The 19,409-nt window shown below is 55.7% G+C and overlaps 2 protein-coding genes across 2 annotated transcripts; one reads left to right on the top strand and one right to left on the bottom strand.

Moving 5' to 3' along the window:
• Nucleotides 1-3,086: 3,086 nt before the first annotated feature.
• On the top strand, nt 3,087-4,208 carry BESB_001100 (SAG-related sequence; the record flags this gene model as incomplete). Its single annotated transcript, XM_029358865.1, has 1 exon — nt 3,087-4,208. One exon carries the CDS (start codon nt 3,087-3,089, stop codon nt 4,206-4,208), a length of 1,122 nt encoding a protein of 373 aa, XP_029221777.1.
• A 1,770-nt stretch (nt 4,209-5,978) lies between these two features.
• BESB_001110 (SWI2/SNF2-containing protein RAD26) lies at nt 5,979-18,145 on the bottom strand (the record flags this gene model as incomplete). Its single annotated transcript, XM_029358866.1, has 20 exons — nt 5,979-6,068; nt 6,437-6,474; nt 6,749-6,779; nt 7,301-7,492; nt 7,867-8,046; nt 8,335-8,396; nt 9,200-9,275; nt 9,610-9,889; nt 10,204-10,283; nt 10,537-10,713; nt 11,181-11,294; nt 11,608-11,692; nt 11,804-11,980; nt 12,432-12,694; nt 13,110-13,256; nt 13,752-13,898; nt 14,419-14,514; nt 14,790-14,879; nt 15,378-15,581; nt 15,797-18,145. The coding sequence occupies 20 exons, from the start codon at nt 18,143-18,145 to the stop codon at nt 5,979-5,981; spliced, it is 4,878 nt and encodes a 1,625-aa protein (XP_029221778.1).
• Between the last annotated feature and the right edge of the window lie 1,264 nt (nt 18,146-19,409).

The following is a 19,409-nucleotide window of genomic DNA, read 5'->3' on the forward strand; positions in this document are numbered from 1 at the left end:
TTTAGTAACTGTGTCCATGGTGGCACGCCCCGCCCTCCGTCCGGGTCTAGTTGTGCACGGAGGCAACGAGCAGGGGTTGATGGTCGCCTGTCGTACGTGAGCGAAATATCAACCGCCACCTGAGGCGGGTACTGTGCGCGTCGACGACGCCGAGGGGGCGCCGGCACCGGGCTGCAAAAACAAACAGAAAGCTAGCTCGATGTCAGACACTCTTGCTCCGCGTGCTTTGTCCAACATCTCCCGAACGGCGACTCATACTGAAGGTTTTCCTTTCGGTTCTTATGTACCGGATCTCGCATACAATGGCGAAGAAAAATCGAGGCGCAGTAGTGTTCGGCTCTCCAGCTCGGACGCGGGCTGTTGTATGCGCCTCTGGAGTACTGCTGCACTGCAATGACCGAGCATCGGCGTACAAGGCAGACCACACTCTCTCACTCACACGATTTGCCCTCAGAAAATGCGAAAAACATCTCCTTCAAACACAGCGTTTGAATGTGACGGGTCATCACCAGAGTGGTCAGCTGAAGAGCCCCTTCAGTCTGACGAAGTCCGAAGATTAGCCCACCGTCACTGTGAAATGTAAGGGCTGTGGCAACGCAACTGTGCCCGCAGAGGACGGTAAGATCTGTGATGCACGCGAAAGCGAAAAGAAGGTGGACGCAACAAAAAGCGACGTCCGACCAACCAGGTTTCCCTGCAGCACGTTCGCGAAGCCAGTGACAAGGTCACTGCTGAAGTCTCACCCCTAACAAAAGTGAGAACAAATGAACAAAGCAACCACTGAAAACTGCGGCTGGAAGACCCACAGTTCCCTGTGACAGATAAGGCCTTCTTCGTCGGATGCAAGGAGCCCAGCAAGCCCCAGGCGGAATGCAAAGCCGTTGTCACTGTGAAGGCGAAATCGTCGTCTGCTCACGAAAACGTTGTCACCTGTGCTTACGGCCAGAACAGCAACGCCGCATCCCTTGCCGTTGTGATGACACAAGGCAGCAACGCACACACACTCGTCTGCGGGAAGTCGCTTCCGTGCAGCCCACCACCTACCGAACCACGCACTGCGCAGATGACAGTCTGACCATGTGCACGAAGAGACTCACAGAGATTCTTCCAGCCTTTCAAGAGACGTGGTGGACAAAGGAGGAGCATCCGCAAAAAAATGTCGGCTCAGCTTACCATTCCTTCAACGGAGTTTCCTGCTTCTGACCAATCGTGCGACAGTGGGTGCTCACTCAAACAAGAAACCGATAGCGCAAGGGAGGGAAAAAGAAACTCCAGACTCAGTCCGAGATCACTTCCCAGGCCGGCGATAGGGCGTCGGCGTGCAAGGTGAAGGTGACTGTCAAGGCAACGAGCGCCGCCTCGGGCGTACCATCATCGATGCAATCGATCGCTTCTGTTCTAGAGTTGCGGTGGCGCCAGGTCTCGTCGCGACTGGTTTCTATTCATGAGAATCTGTTCTTGAGTATCTTCGTTATTGCCAATACTCCGAGCAGGCAGTCCTATTTCTCGCAAGTAGTGGTCGGCCTCGATGTTCCAGTGTCGCTTGGCATGAATTCACGGCGCAGCATGTTCGTGCTGCCACTGGGTTCCTTTCCGCTAGAGAAGCCTTCCGTCCAGTCAGTGTGTAAAACGTCAGCCTGCAGAATGAAGGTGACTGTCAAGGTAACCAGCTCTGCTTCGGGCACACCTTCTCATGTAGAAACGCTCACGTTCTTCCTCGCATCCGCCTGCCTCACGAGCCTTCTTGCTCGTTCCATCTAATCCTCGCACAGTGCTCAAACGTGTGGTTTTGCTTTGCTTCGTTGTCGAACGCTTTAGCCTATTTTCGGAGTAATTGTCCTTCCCCTGCGGCCCGCCGTTGGCGAGCATCGAGTCGGTGTCTGGCGTTTCTGGTCCAGTTCACTGTGCTGCCGATAGGTCTCGTGAATGCCGTATGTTGACCCGCACATTATGCGTCAATGCACAATGCAGTGGAGACTGCAAAACTGGAATCCCTTGCGAACACTACAACAGGATTGTCAGTGGTTGCCCCGGGGTACGTAGGAGCATGAGTGGTTTCACCCGGCGGTCTACTTTCCCGAGCGACAGTTTGGTGCCTTCGACCCATCTTATCTGCTCGTTTCGTGTGAGTCCATGATGCCTCATTGTTTCAACTGTGCTTTTATCCCGCGACTTGCAACAGCATAGTCCAACCGTTTGTCAGGAGTCACGCCGACTGCGGTGCTCGGTTCGCCGATTCACGTTCACTTGAAGGAGACCCTTCCTGAACGCCTACAAAAGTTCCAGCAGCTGGACCACGGACGCATTCTTTCTTCCTGCAGATTTCAAGGGAATATCGCAACGGCGGATAAGTTCGCGTGGCAGCGAGCCAGAGTGGTCGAGGCTGTGCCAGTCTGGTAGCTTAGTTCCACATGCTGCCTCCTTTTGACAGAGTCTACCAGGGGGCCAACCCTGTGCTCTGGTAGGCGCGAGTACGGCCGATGTCAAAGCACCAGTGTCATAGGTAGGGGGCCGCTAAAGATGTCTCTTGTCTCTGTTGTGTCGGACGGAAAGTCTGGAAGTCGGCATCCACGAGGAAAAGGCACGTGTTGCCATGGCATGTGTCCCCCTGAGCCTACAACGCTGGCTTTTATAGCTCGCCACGGGCCATCAACCGAGTTAACACATTCCGCTAGTTTGTTAATTGTAGAAGCTGAAGTCGATCAAAGAAGGCGGTGCCTGTCGTCCGAGCAGAGGACTGGCGACGGTTGAGGCTGCTGAACTACGTACTGGTTCAATTCCTCGGTTCTTTATCCGCCGGTTTCCACGTCTCAAGGCTCCTGCGAAACCGGTTGGTGGAAATGGACTGACTCTTAAAACTACGCCGTCATCCATTCTTAATATCTCTAGTTGATATCTGTACGAAATAGTCGTGTCGCGCCTCGTCGCATGCGGCGCGCTAATATGGCGCCGCTTGTTTGCCGCATGTGTATGCAATTGACCACACTCGAATAGTTTTCCGGTCGGATACTCTGACTTTTACAGCATCCCGTATGTGTGTGCTCTGTTGAAGTGGATTTTTTCATCTGTCCGTGTAGAGTGGCAATATGGCAAGAACGGGTGTATCCTTGCCGCCGCGCCGAGGGCTCAAGTCGGGGGCGCGCAAATTGGCGGCGATGTGCGTCGCCGGAACCCTACTTTTCTGCAGCGGGCATGTCGTCGCAGATCAGCAACTGGCAAGTCATCAGCTTCAGCGATTGGACTCACCAGCAGTCGAGTCGCCCTCCGCGGGATCGGTCGTCGACTGCGAAGCAAATACTCTGACAACCAAACCCGAGAAGCCTTTCAACCTCACGTTGTCAAAGGACAAGCCCACCGTCGCCCTGCAGTGCAAGGGAGACAACAACGAAGTCGTCCCACAAGATCCCAAACTCGTCTGCAGCGTTCAGAAAGACCTCAAAGTGAAGGACTGCAAAGCCGGGGTTCCACCAGATCAGCAACTATCGCTACAAAAGGTCCTGGGGTCAACCAGTGAGATCGAAGCGGGGCACCTTACTCTGGAGAAAGGCCAACAATGGAAATTGGAACTGAACGAGTCTCAGCTTCCGAGACTGGATACTTCGTTCTTCGTGGGGTGTCAAACAAAAAACAACGACCATGAATCGAACTGCAAAGCCATCATCAATGTGAAAGCGAGGCCTTCGTCAGCCAACCAGGACAACGTCGTCACCTGTGCGTACGGAAAGGACAGCAATCCTGAGACCTTGAAGGTCGAAATGACGGAAACAAGCAACACGCTAACTCTGGATTGTGGGTACGGCGGCTCGGTCAAGCCGCCGAAGTATACAGCCTCTTACTGCGACGGCCAGGACATGGCAAATTGCACAAAGAGCTTCACAGAGATTCTTCCTCGCTTCGAAGAGAAGTGGTGGACGAAGGAGGACCCAGGAACGCTGCCCGCGCAACTGACGATTCCGCCAACTGACTTTCCCGCTGAAGACCAGAGCTTTTATATAGGCTGTGCTCCTAACGCGTCCGGGGCTGAAAAGCAAAAGACCGGCGGTGATCTTCCTCTTGGTCAGCAGGAGGCCCCTTCGACGTCAACCTGCAAAGTACGCGTGACTGTGAAGGCCGCGAGTTCTGTGTCGCTAGCGCAGCCTGCTTTGCCAGTAGCCGTGACAGCCTCTGGTGCTGTAGTTTTTGAGAGGCTTGTCACTGGAGCGTTTTAACTGGTGCGGTGGCAGGGAGAGGTTCGGCACTAGACGCTCTTGTCAAGGTTAGGGCTGCACTATTTTGAACGATCACCTCGCACGCTGCTTGACTGTGGCCGCTTTTACACTTCCTCGTCCTTCGAAATTTGCGTCCGCGTGCACTTTCAATCCGTATCCTTTGTACGGGTGTGCTTCAAGACCGCAGTGCCTTCAGCGGCTTTGGCGTTGACGGAAATCGTGCATGCCCATGGCATTACACGAAAGGAGACGGGTCTATTGCACGTACGTGCGATTCAGCGCTCGCAAGGTGGAGATTCAACGGTCGTGCCTGGATTTGGCAGTGCCTGGGGTGTGCAAAGAACGTGGTTTTCTATTTCTAAAATCTCTCCACTTTGGTATTCTACGAATTACAGCGTATGTGATCAATTGATATGAGAGAACACAAAAAGCGCACCATACATACGATCACGCTTTGTTGGCTACACTTGTTGGAACCAAGTCCCGAGCACAGAAACTCAGTCGCGTTCCACGCGCGGCAAGCACCCTCCACGAGCTATCAAAAGAGAATGCGTGTCCGGCCTCGGCGGAAGGCAAATCCACGAAACTCTCTAGAAGAGTTGCGCGGAGGCACAAAGAAAAATTTTCGGCATCCGAAGGGGCACACGAACAGAAGGAAAACGTCCTCAGTGACAGAATGATACGCATGCAGAAAACTGGACGACCCTCTACTCAACAGCTCGAGGTTAGCACGCTGAGACGGACGATACCAGCATACAGATGACCTAGGTGGCATATTTTCCTTTTGCAAACACGCTGATGTCATATGGGGAGCTCCGAGTCTTCCGTGTTTTACCCAGTGAAAACAAGATTTCTTCCCTGGTCTTCCTCATTACATGCCCGTCGCTGCAAGCACAGCGAGGGGTGTATTCGGTCACGCTGCGAATATAAGAATACGCATGTGTCAGGTACCCGCCTTCTATTTGACACTGAACCACAAAGCATACGTATATGAGTCTGCATTTATATGCCGCACGCAGAATAGTTTGATTTGTTTATAAATATACTTATTTTATTGGCGTCGTCGAGTTACACGCAAATACTGGACTGGGGCTGGAAGCCCAGTCTCTGGGCTTGCGCACCTCTTGTGTCTGTCTGTTCGCTGGTCTGAAGCACTTGTCACATCAAAAACGTGTCAACTATTTCAAGCATAGCGGCGATCTCATCTGTTTCCTCCTCTCAGCTCTCCATCCACGTTTCTGTTTCTCTTACTTTTTTCGGCTCTCGCTTTCCAGTGGCAATCTCTGTCTCCTCACTGTCCCCAAGCTTTACAACCACTCTCTTCCTCAAGAAATCGCAGTCGCCTGCTTAGGCCCCCGCGCCTCCCCTAATGTCGTCTGTGTGGGTCCCTCATTCCATCGCAATTTTGATTATCATCTTCACGTTTTTGGCTTGCGCCGCTGACTCTTTCGCTGGACTCTATCGCTGCCTCTCTCTCGCAGCGCCGCTTTATCGCAGGTAAGGTTCCCCCCTGCCTGGGTTCATTTTTCTTGAGCCATTGAGGACTTGTCGCCAGGCTTCGCACCCCACCGCTTCTACGTTTTTTTCCTGCCTGTCCGCGCCCCAGAAAATCGCCTGCCAGTTGCACATGTTCCGCTTTTTTTTGTGCGGCAAATCTCTTCTTATCCTCTTGTCTCGTCCCCTCTCTAGCTTAGAGGGTATGGCACGTGTGCTTCGCTTTTCGGCTTGCACGCTGACTGTCTCTTCCGCGCCCCGTCGTGAGTCTTCTGCCTACGCAGCCTCTGGGTTTCGAAACGCAGCCCGCAGCACCCAGTAGCTCGGTTGATTCGCGGCGTCGGAGCTCCTCACGATTTCGCAAAGCTGGAAACAGAGAAAATCGCAAATAACGCGTCATGGGTCTCTGATGACGCAGCGGCAAGAAGCAATAGACGCACAGGCCACGGAGGTGGCAAGAGCAGACGACAAAAATATCAGCGGTTGTCCCTCTACTTTGAGGTTTATGGCAACTCTACAGAAGACAGGGAAAAAAATGGATATCCCGCACGCAGAGGCAAGAAAAGAAATAGAAACAAAGAATCAAACGAAGCGAAAGAAGCGAGCGCGCAAGACAGAAAAACGGCAAGAACGGTTCGCTGTGCACAACACTACATGAAACGGGAAGGAGAGAAGACAGAAAAAACCAGCACACAGAAGAGAGCGGGTCATCCGACAGCGAAACAGCTGCTTACCTCCTTCAAAATCGCTCGAAACAATTTGCGCCGAAACTCTGAAGGAACCGCACACGAACTGCCATCAACGCCTCTCGTCTTTGATACTGCAAACTTCGTCGTGGATTCGCTCTCGTTTCTTCTTCTTACTCATCTTGTCATTCGTGTCTGTCCGCACTCATATCTGCATGAGTACAGGCTTGCACGCGCCCTCTTCTTCGCAGTTCTCGGGGCCTGCGGCGGGCAAGACGCGAAGTTCTCAATTTTCCTTTTCTCGGTATTCTCAACCCCTTCAAGCCTCAGAGCTCAGTCCTAAACATTCGCACGACTCACCTGGAACGCGCGGCGCGAAGACCTCGAGAAGCTACAGAGAAGCGAACAGAGAGAAGCGCGCCCACGCACAGATCTGCCTCGGCGCTCCACAGCGTGTTGCGTTCAAAACGATCCCAGTACGTAGAGAGGGAACATCAGAGAAAGAGAGAAACGTCAACAGTGAGGAAGACGTACAGACTGATGAATCGAACAAGTCCCCACCGCAGCCATATTCAGTGTTCCGCTCTTGATAGATATCGTGGCTTCTTGTACATTGAGGAAGGCTGGCTCGACCGGGCGGGTGATCCAGCTATGAACCGACCGCCGCAGATCTAGGAACGAAATTATTAGGCAAGAGGAAATCAGGTAGCTCTCAGACACACGCCCCTATTGACACATGTATATAGACATGCAACTTCAGCGAGAGAGCTACACAAGAATTCGAGGCGTCGCGACGCGGAGCCGACCCCGCCTCCTGATCTCTGTACCTCTGCGTAGAACCGCAAGGCAGAGGGAATTGAAAGTCCTTCGTAAGAGTGGTAAGACTGCAGACTGTGCTGCCGCGTTTCTCACCTCGCCTGTTGTGACAGAGTAGTGGCTGTCAGCGCGAGAGAGGAAGAAGGAAAGCAGATCTTCCGCGAGCTTCTTCTCTTCGAAAGTGAGGCATATGTCTGCATCTACATCGGCCTCTCCGCGCGCGCGACCGCGGCCTCGTGTGCCGTCGCCGCGCCGCGAGATCTGCGACAGAGACTCCTTGGGGGGGCGCTGAATCGGAAAAGAAAAACGAGCATAACGATGCTCATGGGAGACACGACTACGGACTAAGTCCAGGCCGCTGCGACTCACCGTTCCTCTCTCTACAAGGGACAGACGGAGGTGAAAAAAAGTATCAATTGACTCACGTAAGGAACGCATGCGTGCAGCTGGCATCGACAGGGAAGAAGGCCCTTCGCACCTCAGCCCTGTTTTCCGATCACTCTCCCCTTTTCGCGTCACTTGAGGCACGTCGCCCGCCTCTCTCTTGTCGCGCGTGACTCGCCTTCCCTCTCTCATTTCGCTCCATTCTTCTCGCCCTCCGCAGTCGTATGTATGTCGTAGTACAATGTGTAGGGCGGCAGAAAAGACTCTCTCCGACTCACGAGCGACTGCTGCAGTCTGCGGAGGCCCGCGAGAATGGACGAGGCCATGCCGCTGGAAAACTCTGCGCGAGTCGAAGAGGCGGACGACGAGAACGGAGACGACCTCGGAGCCGCCGCCTCCGCGCGCCACGCTGCCGACGGAATGCCCGCGCGCCCGCGCTTGCCCGTCCACGTCGGGACCTGGAAAAACATAAAGAAAACGGATTTGCTTGGTAACAAACGAGAGCGTGGAGGTGCACGCGTGATGGAGAGAAGCGGCCGAGAGGATGGCGAAACAAAGCAACGAAGCAAGAAGAACAAACGCGAGACCAGAGAGCGTCACGGCCTCCTCCACAGGCGAGACAGGGAGAGCGCGTGCGCGGGTCAGGCGACGGCGATCTGCGGACTGTAGGCAGAAAAGAGAGTCTTTTCCGCGCCGGCTGAGTCTAGGTCTGTCTATACAAGTTTTTAAGTTCCCTTCCGGCATACCTCGATACCGTGCGACATGCGCTCGATCTGCGACGCGCGAAGCGCGCGCATGGCGGCACGAGCTGCAGAGCAGACAGAAACAGAAAGTTCAAATTCCAAAGACCCCCAAAAACCCCGGCGTCGCACGGACGCGGATGCGATGAGGAAGCAAGCTGGAGTGAAATGAAGGAAACGCGGCGCGCCCACCACCCTCTAGTGGAAGCAAACTGAAAAAGAATACAGCAGAGCGTAAGGAACTAGTAAGAAGGGCCGAAAAAGCGCGAAACACGCAGAGGCTGGAGGCCGCACACCCGCACGAGCATCCTCGGCAGATGAGGCAAACACACGACAGAAAAGGAGAACGAAGTGAGGCGTCCACGCTTTTTGGAGTTTAGGGTTTTTGTGGCGCGTTCCCAGACGATAGGCTAGCAGATCCGCACCCAAACCAAGTGTCACGAAGAGCAGAGAACACAGAAATCGCCATAGCTGGATGGTCATCGAGGAGCGGGCAATCGCTCCACAGGCCTCCACAGACAGCGAACGCGGGAATGGTGCAGATGACCCGAACGCCAGAAAGGCAAAGCGCAGGCAGCCACCATAAACAGAGGAGGTTGCAGGAAGCGGAAGCTGAAGATCTCCTCTAGGTCCACAATCGCAAGGAGCTCACAGCCGGTCCACAATAAAGCTCTAGAAACGGGCGCCCAGCCAGCGAAGACGAACACGCGTCGCGAACGCACTTGCGTAGAGACAACGAGAAGCACGCATGTCAAGAGAGTCACAGTTACGCGCAGACACGTGTGCAACTGTATGGAGGCGCAGGCGAGGGCAGAAGCGAAGGCCTGACAGAGAGTGAAACCCCAGATTTTCTGGCTTTCGCAAGGCCTACCGATATCGCGACTCTGGCGGTCCACGAACGACGCGTCGAGGAGCGGCCGTTCCAAGTCGTCCTGCGCGAGCGAAGTCTGAAAAGAAAATAATCACTGAAAACCTAGAAATCGAAACCCGACAGCACTGCGTTACCCTTCGCCAGGCCTCTTGAGCAGCAAGACAAGAGAAAGAAAGACCCCAAGACAGACAGAGACACTGCATCTCCATTTAGCATCAACGCAGCGAGATGCAGCAGGCGCCACTACGCGTCAGGCTTGCAAACAAACGTTGGTTTCCAAAATATACGCTGCCCCTGTAGTTCGCGCATTTAACATACGGGCCAAGAAAGCGTCCAGATAGTGAAGGGCGAGGAGTGCCTAAGGCAACGCACGAAGTGTGCCCGGCTAGCCCTCAGCGCGGCAAAGTTACCTGAATGCCCTTGGCATCCAGTAGCGTCTTCAAAATCAGGTTATTTTCTCTCGTCAGCGCCTCGCCTCCACGCAAGTCGCGGCCGTCGCTCGCGCCCTCTGCGGCAGCCTGTTTGAAGGTTCGAACGGTCTCGTTCTCTTCGTCCTGCGCGTCGATTTCGTCTCCGTAGAACTTCCTTTTCTTCTTCCGTTTCTCAGCCTCCTCTTCGCGCTCGCCGCCAAAAGCCTTCCGCGCTGCCTGCTGCTCACGGCGGATGCCTGCGTGCAGCAAGTCGCGGTATCTGCGAAAGAAAAACCAGAGACATAAAAACGGAAAAAGAAGAGAAAACTTCCTCCGCCCCAGAAGAAAGACCTCGTCGGTTGCCGGCTGAGTCGCCCTGCATGCCATGGGCGCTTGAGGAAAAAGATCAAACGATAAGCGGCGAAGACCAACAGAAGACTGAGGGCAGTACGAGAGGAAGTAGAAACCCAAGAAAAAACCAGAGAGGAAAGAAAGACGGTGATTCGACGTGCGGCAACCATAAAAGAACAAGAAGAGAAAACGCGAGGAGTACGCGAGAAGAGAGCGAAGGAAAGACCTGAGAACGTTTCTTGCCTGGAATTGCCGCCAGCACCGGAGGGCGCGATGGAGTCCGGATTGAATCCTGGTGGCGGAGGCGGAGGCTCCAGCATCTCCTGAGGGAGAAGCGAGGAGAAGAAACACACAAGACGAACGGGAAGCATTGAACCAAGCCCGACGATTTCGCTCCAGAGTACCAGTCCAAAGCGGTGCAGAACTTGGACGCTCACCAGCTGCATCAAAGGAGACTCACTGGGAAGCGCCAAAAACACAGTCCGCGGAGAAAACACACCTCGAGAGACAACACCACCTGCAGCTACACGAGCCCCAGGAATTCAGCGGCTCCTGTTGGCGCCTCCGCGCATTTACCTGCAGGTCGTTCCTTTTGAAGAACTTCCGCTGGCGCGGATCCTGGAGGACTTTCTGACTCAGGAAGAACTTGAAGACTTGGCGATGATAAATCTTCTCTTCCACGGTGCCCGCGGCGATGAGGCGGTAGACGCACACGTCCTTGTCCTGCCCAATCCGCCAGCTGCGCTCGCGGGCCTGAACAGGGAAAAACCACAGGGAAAGAGCCGCAGCTAAGAAAGTTGGCTGCATTGTCACGGTAATCATGTCTGCGTGGAAGCCGAAAGACCGAATCGTTATGAAGAGCCAGGTCATCACACGGTGCTTCAAGCTTTCTGTGGCTCCGCGCTTCAAGAAAAGAGAAACAGACGAACGCGTGAGGAGGCGAGTCAAACTGCTCAGGTAGACCTTGAAGCCAGCGTCGAACGCCGCAGCTATCGCAGGAAAAAGGGAAATCCCCTGTGCCTCGACTTCCTCCAAGCAGCCTCTCCGCGCTGACAGACTGCGGTGATCCGACTCAATGCGACGGCGACGTGGGCTCTCAGAGACTGCGGAGTTCGCAAATCGCTTGTACGAGACGGGATCACCAAACCGCGGCTCCTCTCGCGCTCTCGAGGAGATTTCTCCAGACCAGGAGAGGAGAAAATTCCCTAAAAAATGCTCACCTGCATGTCTGTCATCGGGTTCCAGTCGGGATCGATTATCACGACGCGGTCCGCCGCCGTCAGGTTCAGCCCGACGCCTCCAACGCGCGTGGTGAGCAGCAGGACGAAGATGGACTGAAGAACAATACGAAAAAATAGATGCAAATACAGAAGGCGAAAGCGCAAAAGGCTCACAATACACCCTAGGAGGCGAAAGGACGAAGAACAAGCGCACGGGTCTGCTTCTGTGTGTATTTACAAGCACGGAGAGAGGCAAGATTGCGGAGGAAAACAGTCTCCGATGCGTGTGTTGATCTGAGGCGCTACCGGTAGAATCCAGTATATAACCTATCGCTGGGATTGTCTCGATCATGCTGAGGGGGCAGCTTTGTTCCAGAAGTTTGATAATCTTTCAGAGCTTTTTTTGCGAGAAAAGCAATACGCGTACTGCATCTTGTTGAAAGCGATCCACGATTGAATGGCGCGACGCCACCGAGACTCTCCCGTCTAGGCGCAGGAAGGAATAGCCTTTCCTCTGCGGTGCTGCAGACTCCGCGTCTAGCTCCCCTTTGCCGCCTTCTCTCTTCTCTATATCTGTCGCCTCAACCGCGCTCGTTTCGCCTGTGCGTGACGGCGGAAAAGACGCGCCCGCAGATGATGAAGAAGAGGGAGAAGAAGGCGAGGGAGAAGAAGACTCAGCTGTTTCCAGGAAGTTCTGGACGATGTCCAGCATCTGAACCGTTTGCGCAAAAAGGAGGACGCGCCGCCCCTCGGCCTTCCACACGCGGAGCACCTCGCGCAAAACCGTCAGTTTTCCCGCTCTAAAAAATAAAAAACAAAATTAAAGTTGAAAAACTGTGGCAGTGTCGACCAAGCGCACACGCGCTCAGGTGTCAATCCTTCCGCCTCTCACTTCCTGCTGCTGCTCAGGAACTCGTCATCCGCGTCGCTCTTGTCTCGTGGCGCCTGAAATGCAGTGCCGCGCAGGCCGCCCTTCCTTCCCGCGTTGGATCTCATCTCCCAGGCGCCAATGTTTTTTTTCTTGCCTCCTCGCAGTCACCTCCGCGCGTCTTCTTCTCCTGTACTCGGCTCATGCATCTCCCCCTCATCCCTTCGCCTTTTCTTCGCCTCTTCCTCCTCTCTGTCTCTGTCACCCCCCCGAGTATCTCCAGTCTCCGTAGCAGACCTCCGGCGCCACGTTCTCTCTGCCTTTCGCTTCTCTTGGTTTCCTGCGCTCTCGTCTCGCGGGCACTCGAGTGTTTTGTGTCTCACCTGTCGGGGTTGCCGTAGTCGTGCGGGCGCACCTCGTTGTGGACAAGGAGAAGGTCGGGATGATTTGCGATTTTTCTCAGCACCGAGAGCGCAAACAGCGTGCGGCATCGCTCGCGCCGCTCCAGCGTCTCGTCGGACGCGGGAAAAGGCGACGCGTAGTCGTCGTTTGGGTGGTAGTGATTCCGCGAAAACCGGGCCTTCTGCGCCGAGAGGAACTCGGTGTAGAGCGTGTACTGCTCAGGCGTCATGTGACAGAGAAGCACCTGAGCAACATCGCACGAAAAATCCGAAAAATTGACAGGAAACGGGTTTTCTCGCTTCGCCACACGCCGTTCGAGCTTCTGAATGGTGCACGACGTGCTTCGGACCGAGAGAGAAGAAGCGACGACGACGCGGAGTCACCATACAAAGACTGAGAGAGAGACACGAGCTCGTGTGTACGTTGAAGGAGGCAAATCCGATAGATATGTAACAAAAAAGTCTTTCAAATGATATATACAGATGTTCATATATATGTGTACATGTGAATGCACACATATATGCATATAATGAAGATGAACTTGCATGTATATATACATATACATGTACACAGGTATATAGGTAGGTACAGGTATGCGTCACTGTTTCACGACGTCGCGCGAAGGCAGGGAAAGACGGCGAGATTCAGCGTCTGCGCACCTCTTCTGCCTTGTTGGGAAGCTGAAGGAATTCCTGCATCTCCTTTTTTGATCGGCGTAGAATCAGCGGCAGTGCGACTTTGCGCAGCAGACACGCGCAGCGGTACGCGGCCTCCACATGGTCCCGCGAGGCGTTCGCGTAGCCGCCCTGAACAAGAAAAACAGAGAAAAGTGCGGCAGACATCTCACGCACGCAGTGGCTGCGCCGAATTCCACACGAGCAAAGAGGCACGCAGGCAGCCAGAGAGTGTCACGAGAAGGCGGAAGGATGCGAGATGTGATGCAGGCGCGCACGAGGGAAAGAGCCAGAGACGAAGAGACGCCGACGCGATGCGCAGAGAAGCCCACCAAGTGCTCATCCAGGCCGCAGCACCGCGACGAAGCAAAAACGGGATTAAGATGGTAGCGTGAGCCCTCTGTGCTGGCTGTGTGAAGCGGAAGAAAAACGAGAACTCTCGATCCCCGTCTGATTTGCCTCATTCTCCCCATTCAAGCTGCATAAGCCGTCTTTGTTTCGCCTGGCGCTCTCTCAAGTCTGCGCCACTGCTTATCTACTCGTCCCTACCCTCGTCCTCTCCCCGTAGTCTTAAGGCCTTTCGAGTGTCACTGTTTTTCTTTTTAGACTTTTTTTTGTTTTTCTCACCATCGTGATCGGCTCTGCGATCTGCTCGAGAAACACCGGCAGCGTGCCCAGCCTGCCGGGAGCTGCGAAGTCGAGAAGCGACCAGAATTCCTGCAGATTGTTCTGAATCGGCGTCGCCGACAGAATCAGCCTGTGCGGCGTAGGGAGCTGCGGGAGAAGACACAGCCGCCCACGGAAAACCGGAACTCGCGAGAGCAAGAGAAAGACAGCGCGCAACCATATACCGGCGGCGCGGAGTCGAGTGCATGCTTAAGACACCCGTAGGGCGATGAAAACGAGGTCACCTGTATCTCTGCGGAGCTGAGATTCCCCACAGGTCGCGCGCGCAGAGAGACACAAGACAGAAATCGTATTCGAGGTGATGCGACGCGAAGGGACGCGCAGAGAGACCAACGGGCAAAGAGGCACGACAGCACACGTCGCTGGCGACAAGAGCCCTGTGGCGGAATGTGAAGCCGCGTGGCGTCGTGCGCGCGACGACGCTGGTGACATAAATATTATGGAGTGCGACTTTAGATTTGCTCGATGACCAGCGGTGTGTTTAAAACTGCCTAGAACATAACCAATGTGGAATAATTTTCATGTAATAGGACATGAAATACGACACGTTTCTTTACCTAACTTAAGCAGTCCATCGGGATTTCAATCGAGGGACATGCCGGCTCACCTGCTTGACCGCGAGGGTGATTGCGGCGTGGGGATTCCGAATCTTCTGACCCTCGTCGAGGATTACCATCTTCCACGCGTGCCGCAGCAGAAGGCGCTGGAGACAGCAGGAACCGCGACGGGATTCTCAACTGGCGTGCGTCGTTGACGCATTCAAGACAAACGCGTGAACCAACTCCATGGCAACAGCCTGCAGAGAAAGCTGCGACTGCGAAGCTAAGAGGCAGCTGTCTTGAGGCGAGGAGGCACAAACGTTCCACGCGACAGACACACCCGCGCAGATCAGACCTCACTTCACGTTGTAGACAAGCAAGAAAAATGGGGAGAAAACATAAAAAAAGAAAAGAAAATTTGATAGACGGATGCACTTACCAGGTGTGTCCGCAGCGTCTCGTAGGTCGTCAGGAGAACGCCATGACTTTCGTCAGCGCCGCGCGCGGCTTCCTCCAGGCGCTCCACGCTCTGGCGTCAAAAAAGAATGGATTTCACACGGCGCCCAATCCGAGGGGTGGCGGCGTATAAACGTGATGACGCAAACGAGCACGCACAGTCAAAAAGAAGAACGTGTCAAGCACCCGGGAACGCCGACCGCACATGGCCTTGGATAGATTCTTGCGCGGCGATTAGCACGAAAGCTGCAATCAGGCTGAGCAAAATCTAATCTTCCAGGTACAAAGCCAGCCCTCAGCAGGCACACATCAGAAAGCGGCACCGCGAGAGCATACGCAACAGCGACCGCGTCTGCCTCCGCACAGACGAGGGAGTCACATGCGCTCAAAGGCGAGCATTTTCACATACATATATGCATACAAAGAATCATAAATACATACGAATGCATACATACTAACATACACACTCACACATACATACATATAAACATACATACATTTATGCATACATATATACGCATACATTCCTATAAATACATACACACGCATACAGACAAGTTTTTCTCCTCACTTTTTGGTGAAACACGCAGACGCGGAGCGGCGGGTACCAGAGGTGCAGCTCCTTCGCCCACTGGTGTAGCACGGTCGCGGGACAGACGATGATCACTCCGCCGCCTGCGTTCCTTCTGTCTGCCGAAGCCCGGCCTTTCACGGCGGCGTCTGCGGCCGCGTATGCCGCCCGCGCCATCGCCTGGCGCTGGAACTCCCAGAGGCCCTAGCGAAAATGGGAAAAAACGGGGGAAAAAGCATAGAATAGAAGGCAGGGCACCATCCGGGAATCACTCGCGGGAACAGGAACGCGTTTCGTGCTTGCTTGCTCACGCCTACTTGCACACGCATGCGTCGCCCGTAAAGTGTAGCGTCTGTTTGCGTCTGTCTGCGTCTGTCTGCTTCTGCTTCGCTCTCTTTCGGCGGTCCGCGGTCGCTCACCTGCAGGACGCCAGAGTGGTGAAGCGAGGCGAGGAAGGCGACTGTTTGGATCGTTTTCCCGAGTCCCATCTCGTCGCCGATGATGCCACCGACGCCCTGTTGCAGCAGCCTCCACAGCCACCTGACGCCCTCCTGTTGATACGGATACAGATTCTCCCAGATGTAGCCCGGGACCTTCAACCGCGCCTCTTCCAGCGGCCGCGTGGCCCCGCCGCGCCCGGCTTCGGCGTCGTCGTCCGAGTCGCCGGGCGCCTCGGGCTCCGCCGAGATCTCCACGTCTCCCTCGCGGGAAGGAACGCTGCCGCTCTCGCGCTGACTCTCCTCGTAGAGGGCAAGGCGACGGCGGTAGAGCCGCAGCGCAGAGTCGTCCAGCGACGGCCTCTCCCCGCGCCAGCCTGCCCAGGCGCGAGAAGGCGACGCAGACAGCGAGGCGACAAAGGGGCGCCCGGGAAGCGCGCGACGCCGAGGTGTCGGCGAAGGCGGTTCCACCGACGACAAAGCCTCGCCTACACGCCGGAGTTTCCCTCGCGCACGAGAGAAGCACGGCGGCAAACGCTCTTCTTCCTCTGAAAAGACCTCGTCTTCCTCATCCTGTCTATCTTCTTCCTCTTCTTCGAATGAGCTGTCGTCGTCTGCCCCGCTCTCGCCAGACACCGACCACAACTGACCACGGCTCTGCACTTCTCGTTCCACTTGCTTTCCTCCGCTTTCGGCCGCTTCCAGACGCCCTTCGGCCCCGCCAGGGGCATGCAACCGTCGCTTCGCGGAGCTCGCCGTCGCGCTGGGCTCGAGAAAGGCCGCGTCTTCAGGCGCCGCGGGGCCCCGGTGGTCTGAAGGCGGCTCAGTGACGGAGAGGCTCCTTCGTCTTTTTGAGCGGCTGCCCAAACCCGACGGAAAGTCGCTCGCAGCTGAGAAGCCCTTCCGAGACCGTGGCTGGCCTCCGCGGGTCGCGCCTCCTCGACAAGCTCTCGGTTTCTGCTCGGAGGCAGGCGTCCAGTCATCTGCATCTTCAGCGTCTACGCTCTCGTCTTCTTCACTCCCATACTCTTCTTCACTCTCTCCTTCCTCTCTGTCTTCTTCTTCTCTGTCTCCTGCTTCCTTTTCGGTTTCACCATGGAACGCCACGCTTTTTCCACCGGAGAGCGTGTGGAGCTCTCCCGACACCCGCTCGCCCCTCGTCTGGGCGGCGTCTTCGCTCGCCTCTGCTCTCGCCTCCGCGGCGCGTCCTCCCGCTCGCTGGACTGCTTCCTCCGCGTGCGTGTCTCCACGCAGGCCGCGCCCGAGATCCTCCGCCTCGCGGCTTCGTCTCGGCAGCTCTGATGCCCCTGCGCACGGCGGGAGTTCGTTCTTGGAAGCCGCCCCGCGCGACCGACTGCCTTCCGGCGCCGTCAGCGCGGGACCTGCTTCCGCCGCTGTTTCCGCGGACTCAAGCCGCGCGGCAAGACCCCGGACAAGCTCGTCGAGGCCGCTCGCGCTGCGATTCTCGACGTGGTATCCCGGCGCCGCGACCGGCGGCCTATGGCGCCCCTCCGCGTCCTTCGCCGGCGTAGAAGACGCAGTTGCATGCGCGCAGGCGCCAGCGCCCGCGGCGCTTGCCCCGGGGCTAGCGAGCCCTTCGTTTCGCCCCGGCGAGGGCTGCGAGGCCGAGGAGGGCGGGACGGCAGCAAAAAAAGAGGAGGAGGCAGACGAGGCAGAGGGAGGCGGTGCCTTTCTCTGTCTTTTGTTGAGTTCCTCGTCGCGCTGCTGGAGCTCCTCCTGCACGCGCTCCTCGACTGCGGCAGCCGAGACCGTCCGCACCCCCAGGCGCTGAAGCAGAGAAGAGGAGAGCGAGGAATCCTGGCCGCTCCCTGGGTCGCTCGCCATCGAGGCGAGCGAGCTTCCTGCATTGCCCGTTGAAAAAGATGCTTCTTCTTCAGTTGTGCTCTCTCCAGGTGAAAGAGCCGGCGCCGGGGGACTCTTCTCGCTCAGTGTACAGACACCCGCGCCATGCGCTCGGGCGGGCTCCGCGAAACTGTTCCCCTGCCGTTCTCGGATGGTGCTGAGATGCGGGAAGTCGGCATTTTCGTGCGCGGCCGCAGCTGGGCAAGGAAGCATGTCCTTTCCTCTCTCTGAAGCTCGATCGACGGACGTCGACTGTGAGTGTGAGGCGAATGCGCTGGAGGATGAGTCACCTGGCGCTCTGCGCAGTTCTCCCTCGCATGCAATGTGGCTTGCCGCGGCTCCTGCCGCCTCAGCCGCAGGTGGCGCTGCACATTCCCCCTGGCGTGTTGCGTGGACTGAGGAATTCACCGTTCCCCGAGCCGCGGAGGCGGAGCCTTTGTTTGAAGTATCTCTCTCTGCAGGCTCCATTGCTGACGGCGAAGGAAGCAACTCAAAGAACCAGATGGTTTCCTCACCGCCAGCGCGGGTAGCCGACGCTGGCAGATGCGAATCAATTACGGGCACGGGTCAGCGACGAGGATTGAAATCGCCTTCATTCTGACGCGTTAGTCACTTCCGTCTCTTTCTGATGTCTGGCGTTCTGGATGGCTAAGCAGATGCAGTGTGCATCGGCTCCCGACAAGAGGAAAAACAGTCCTCAGCCGAACGTGTGTTGAATTTCCGGTCTCCAGGTTGAAGTGGAAAGCAGAGCGCCTTGCCGCTCTATGCACGGCGTGGAGAAAAGTAGACCGCGGCTAGCGGAAAGAAGCGAGAGAGATGGACTTATATCCCGCGGAGACCGGCATTCGAGAGCGGTGGCAAGTCTGCCGTAGACGTCCAGGCGCAAAGCCAGTTCGATGGCTGCCCGCATATTCTACTGCACACCTACTGCGGCACACACGCTTGGGCAGCAATGCAGTGGATGCAGCAACTTGAGGCGAAAGAATATCATGAGGATGAGCCTGGTTGACGAAGTCAGATTTCATTCACGCAGAAATTTCGGGGGCCGAACGTGCGTTTTTGCGGGAGCTGTGAGAGGTTCGCGGACGGGCGAAAAGTCTCGTTGAGTTGACAACCCTGAAAACCTTATCCGTTTGAGACAAAATTTGTGCATCCTGCTCCATGAGGGCAGGCTCCAAGTGAAGTCCTGGGTCGAGGTTTGGTTCTAAAACAGACGGTTTTTGTCGATGCTAAGGCCCGCTATGCTCAGAGCTACCTGCAGTGACGCTGCATGCGACAGTCCAGCATGCCCTGGCGGTCGTACCCTTCACGAGTTACTCGTGTTTTCTTTGCAGAACAGACTGTCAACCCAAGAATTAATCCCTGATTTAGTGTTGCCTCTGCGATGTTTTTCACTGTGGAAAAACCATATAGCAGGTCGACTGAGTGGTGACAGCGGAGGCTTGGTTGAGGCTTCGACACAGGATCGAATCGCGTATGAGCAGAGTTGAATGGCGGCTAGTTTGTTCGTCTGCAACTTAAGGCGACGGTAGCTACGCCACGCGGCAAACATGGTCTACAATTTGAGTTATATTCGTGTTTGTTGCAGATTGTTTGGTCGTGGCATGGGTCAGTGTGTGTCGCATGAGGTTCGTGCGCTGTCCAACAGCTGAAGCAGCGAAATCGGTTGCCATCTTCGCTCCCTGTGTGCGCATGCAGAGTGTGTCGGGCACTGGCGGCGCGTGCTTTTTGG

This window comes from Besnoitia besnoiti, chromosome I (genome assembly GCF_002563875.1).
Source record: "Besnoitia besnoiti strain Bb-Ger1 chromosome I, whole genome shotgun sequence".
In the NCBI taxonomy this organism is placed as follows: domain Eukaryota; phylum Apicomplexa; class Conoidasida; order Eucoccidiorida; family Sarcocystidae; genus Besnoitia; species Besnoitia besnoiti.